The 4,022-nt window shown below is 39.3% G+C and overlaps 1 protein-coding gene across 1 annotated transcript; it reads right to left on the reverse strand.

Moving 5' to 3' along the window:
• Positions 1-641: 641 nt before the first annotated feature.
• Positions 642-3,572, reverse strand: TLR5 (toll-like receptor 5). The gene is given in 2 exon segments (XM_010295212.1): positions 642-1,765; positions 1,767-3,572. Coding segments are annotated over 2 exon segments (2,583 nt in total). The 3' UTR covers positions 642-988.
• Positions 3,573-4,022: the final 450 nt, after the last annotated feature.

Genomic DNA, 4,022 nt, shown 5'->3' on the forward strand with positions numbered 1-4,022 from the left:
GTGATTAGAGAGGTAAGAGAGTACCAGGCATTAATGACTCTAGAAAAATATTTGAATAGAAGAAGAAGAAACCCTTAGAATTGATCAAGACACAGGATGTACAAAGAACAACGCAAATTACACACCAGTTGCCCATACTTTCTGGTCCCAGAATGTGAAGGCTGTCTGGCAGTCACTGGGCCATGTCACCGGTGTACAGCCCGCATGGCTGCTGAGGTAGTTTCTTGTTTGCTTTTCAAGCCCAGGCTTGCTTCAGATCTGAAGGGGATACCTGTTCCTCTCTGCAGGGCAGGAGGCAGCTCAACTGAAAAAGCAGCAGGCTGAAACAGCAGCAAATGAAGTAGACCAATGACCCTAGTTTTGCCACCAAGCAGAGAAGTTGTGGAGGGTAAAAGGAAGTTCAAAGTTTGTACGTTCCAGTTGAGAAACTGAAGCTAATTGAGTAGAAAACAAATAAACAAAATCTGCGTTACACCAATTTAAAGCATAAAGGTGAAAAGCACTGATTCTACTTCAAAACAGACCATGAAAAGTTAGAGTTCAGAAGGCACAGCAGTAAGTAATCCATGAACCGATGGTCAGGCTAGGCCACACATGAAAGCGTACTTGCTCACTCCCGTACAGTACCATGGGCTCTTTTTAAAAAAAAAAACAGCCATGGGCATCCTTCTCTAACTGAAACTGGCCTGTAAGTAAGTAGTATGCCAAAAGTCAGGACTAAAGTGTCTGAGGCTGAGCATCCAAAATGTGAAGCATCTGTGATTCATTTAATTCTTCTGAAAATGTGCGTCATAGTCCATAAAATAATTGCACTTTCATATATTTGCTGGTTCCTTTCAAGCTGTCTCCGTGTTTACTACTAAACTTTATACTGAAATAGTTATCTTTCTACCTGCTTTTTCAAGGAAAGATGAAGCAAGCTTCTGTCCATTCCTGCCATGGCACAGCTGGAAATGAGATATTTAGAAAGCCAGCAACTCATACACCATCAATGTGAGAGTGTTGCTACAGTCTGCAGCTCTATACCCCCGGCTTTCCTTCGCACTTTTTTTTCCTTCAGAATTTGGCAAGAAAGGTTATTTAAAAACCAATCTACATCTTGATAATCTTCAGGCCACCGCAAATATTGACCCCTTTGTAAAAAGTTTCGAATTGGTTTGTGTTTCATCAGTTGATATTGAGAAAGTGACCCAACCACAACCATAATGAGGACATCTTTCAGGTCACAAAAGTACCTGCTCTGGGCAAAATTAAAGGCTTCCACACACCACCCATCTTTGAGAAACTGCCTGGTCACAATGCAAATTGTTTTCCTGCTGTTCCAAATGGCATCACGAATATTGTTGATATGTTCTTCCCCAGGCAAGAAATCTCTTTCCTCAAAGCACAAGGTAAATCTGTTTTTATCAAAATACTGTGAATCCAGGTGCTTTAGCAAAGAATTCTGGACCCATTGAAAGTCATTTTTGCTGTAGCACAAATACGCATCATATCTGTATTCACTTTTATGTGCTGCTTGTGGATGGCTGTCTGTCATTTTTTTGGTGATAGTTTTATACCAGACAAAACAAATCCCCCGACAGCGAGTAAAAATGATGACTGCCATCAGAAACATTAGAAGAGTGATGGAGGTGAAGATGAATACTGAGAACCTGAGTGTCTGCTGGAGTTCATCTTCACTGCAACCATCATATGTCAGAGATGACAGTGGTACCCCTGCAAATGCTGGTGGGTATACACAGTACCTGTCAGATTGTGAGCCAAGCTAGGGTTACATTAGTTTCGTTTAGCCACACTAATAGGCTCTTTAAAGTACAATCACAGACATAGTTGTTATGTGTTATATCCAGAATACTCAAAGTCATAAAGACTTCAGGCTCAGGGGAAAAAAGCTGGTTTCCGGATAAGTTTAGGTTTGTTAGGCTTTGTGGAAAAAGCCCAAGAGAAAGATGAGACAATAGGTTTGAAGCTAGATTAAGTCTTTTTAGTGATGTTAAACCTCTAAAAATCTCCTGTGGAAGAGCACTAAGGTAGTTATTATTCAGATGTAGAACCTGAAGTTTGGACAGTGCCCTGAACACATCCAAACATAAATCTCTCTCCCACACAAGCTGTAACATATTTTCGCCTAGATCCATATAGATTAACTGATTGTTTTCTATAACATTATGATGCTTCACACAATAAGAAAAGCGATTCTGTTTTAAGAAGATATACTGCGTATCTGGAACTTGGAAAAGAATATACAGGTCACCGAGGTTTGCCAACCAATTTCTTTCTAATTCAAGGTGTGTTGCTGCTATTGCTGTGTCAGCTACAGACATTAGCTTATTGTCACCTAAAAAGGCAGAGGTCAGGTGTGGAAAGGAAGGGAGTTTTTTAATGGCATTGTCTCGAAGATCAATTATTTTTAGACTTATTAAGTTACTGAATGATTTTTCACCAATCATCCCAATATGATTTTGCTGTAAATCAATATATGTTACACTATGTAGACCCTCAAAAGTATAATCATACAACTCACCTAAAAGATTACTTGAGAGATTGAGAGTTTTTAGGTTTCGCAAGCCAAAAAATGCTTGCCTTTGGATTTGATTTATCTTGTTTTTGAAAAGGTTCAGCAATTCCAGATTACCAAGGCTTTGAAAGATTAAAGAACTGAGAGAGAAAATGTAACCAATTGAAATATCAAGGAAAAGAAGATCACTTCTTCCTAGTCCTGCAAATGTATCATTATCTGGATTTTTTAAGTTATTAAAGCCAAATCCCGAGCCCATTGTATGAGAGCTAAATATTAAAGAACCAATTTGAGTCCCCTTAATGGCTGTACAGAAATATTGGACTTTTTCTGTGCTCCACCCATTACCACTAAGGTCTAGTGAGTTAAACGTAATATTTCTGAAAGGATTTGGGCATTTGGCCCAGGCCATTTCATCTGTCTTGTACAAATTATTAGAGCTGAGGCTAAAAAATAAAAAGTGTTTTCCTCTGAAGCTGGTAAGATTGCTTTCACACAGGTTGGATATCTTGTTGAATTTCAGGTTCACACTTTTCAAGACTGTTAGATTATAAAATAAGGGATGAGGCTGAAGTTTTGTGATTTGGTTCCCTGAAAGATCCAATTCTTCTAACGAGGTCAAATCTTGAAAGTAATGTTCCTCCAGGATGGAATCTCCAAGGTAGTTCTGAAACAGACGGAGTACAGTCAGACTTGGCAAGCCCCCAAAAGCATCAAGATCCAGTTGAAGAATCCTATTGAATCCCAAGTCTAAGACACGAAGGTTTGGCAGGTTCCTGAAAGCTCCTTTTCCTATGGTAACAGGATAGACATACTGCATTCCAATTTCCAACAGCAACAAGTGCTCCAGCAGTGGAAAGGAAGTTGCAGTCACTTGTCTGATGTAGTTGAAAGTTAGCAAAAGCTTCACTGTATCCTTTGGCACAAGTGGAATATCTGTGAGGTTGCAGAAATAATATAGGGACACTTGGGCTTCTGAATAACAGCTTCTAAATGCACATATATTACAAGCTAATGATATTCCAAAGACAAGTACTAGCTGTTGATGTAACATCACGAATCTATGTGAAAAAAGTGAAAATAGTAAGCATTAATTCTGTAGTTGGCTATCTATGCAGTAAGTTGTAAAGCACGCTTTTAACAGTTGTAGAATAAAAGACTAATATCACACTAAAAATTACTAGTGATTTGGGATTTATCCTTTCTCTGAAGTCTAACGGGCATCATCTGATAGACTGGCTGGTCAGAAGATGGGTCGCAAGGAGATTGCGAGCACATCCTACGATCTGAAAAGTAACCCTCCTTTATGTACCTTAAGGGCCACACCAAAGCCCCACTAGGAAGTGTGAAAATCTTGGCCTAGCTATTTAATTTTTGTCATGGAACTGATAGTGCTGTGTATTAGCTTAATTCCTTAATCAGTTATCCAAACAGGTTTAAGCAAAGAGGTTTAAAAGTGCAGTCATCCAGTCACCTCAACAGAGCGGGCCAGCACTGCTCTTTC

Source organism: Phaethon lepturus, unplaced genomic scaffold, assembly GCF_000687285.1.
Source record: "Phaethon lepturus isolate BGI_N335 unplaced genomic scaffold, ASM68728v1 scaffold7829, whole genome shotgun sequence".
Classification (NCBI taxonomy): Eukaryota; Metazoa; Chordata; class Aves; order Phaethontiformes; family Phaethontidae; genus Phaethon; species Phaethon lepturus.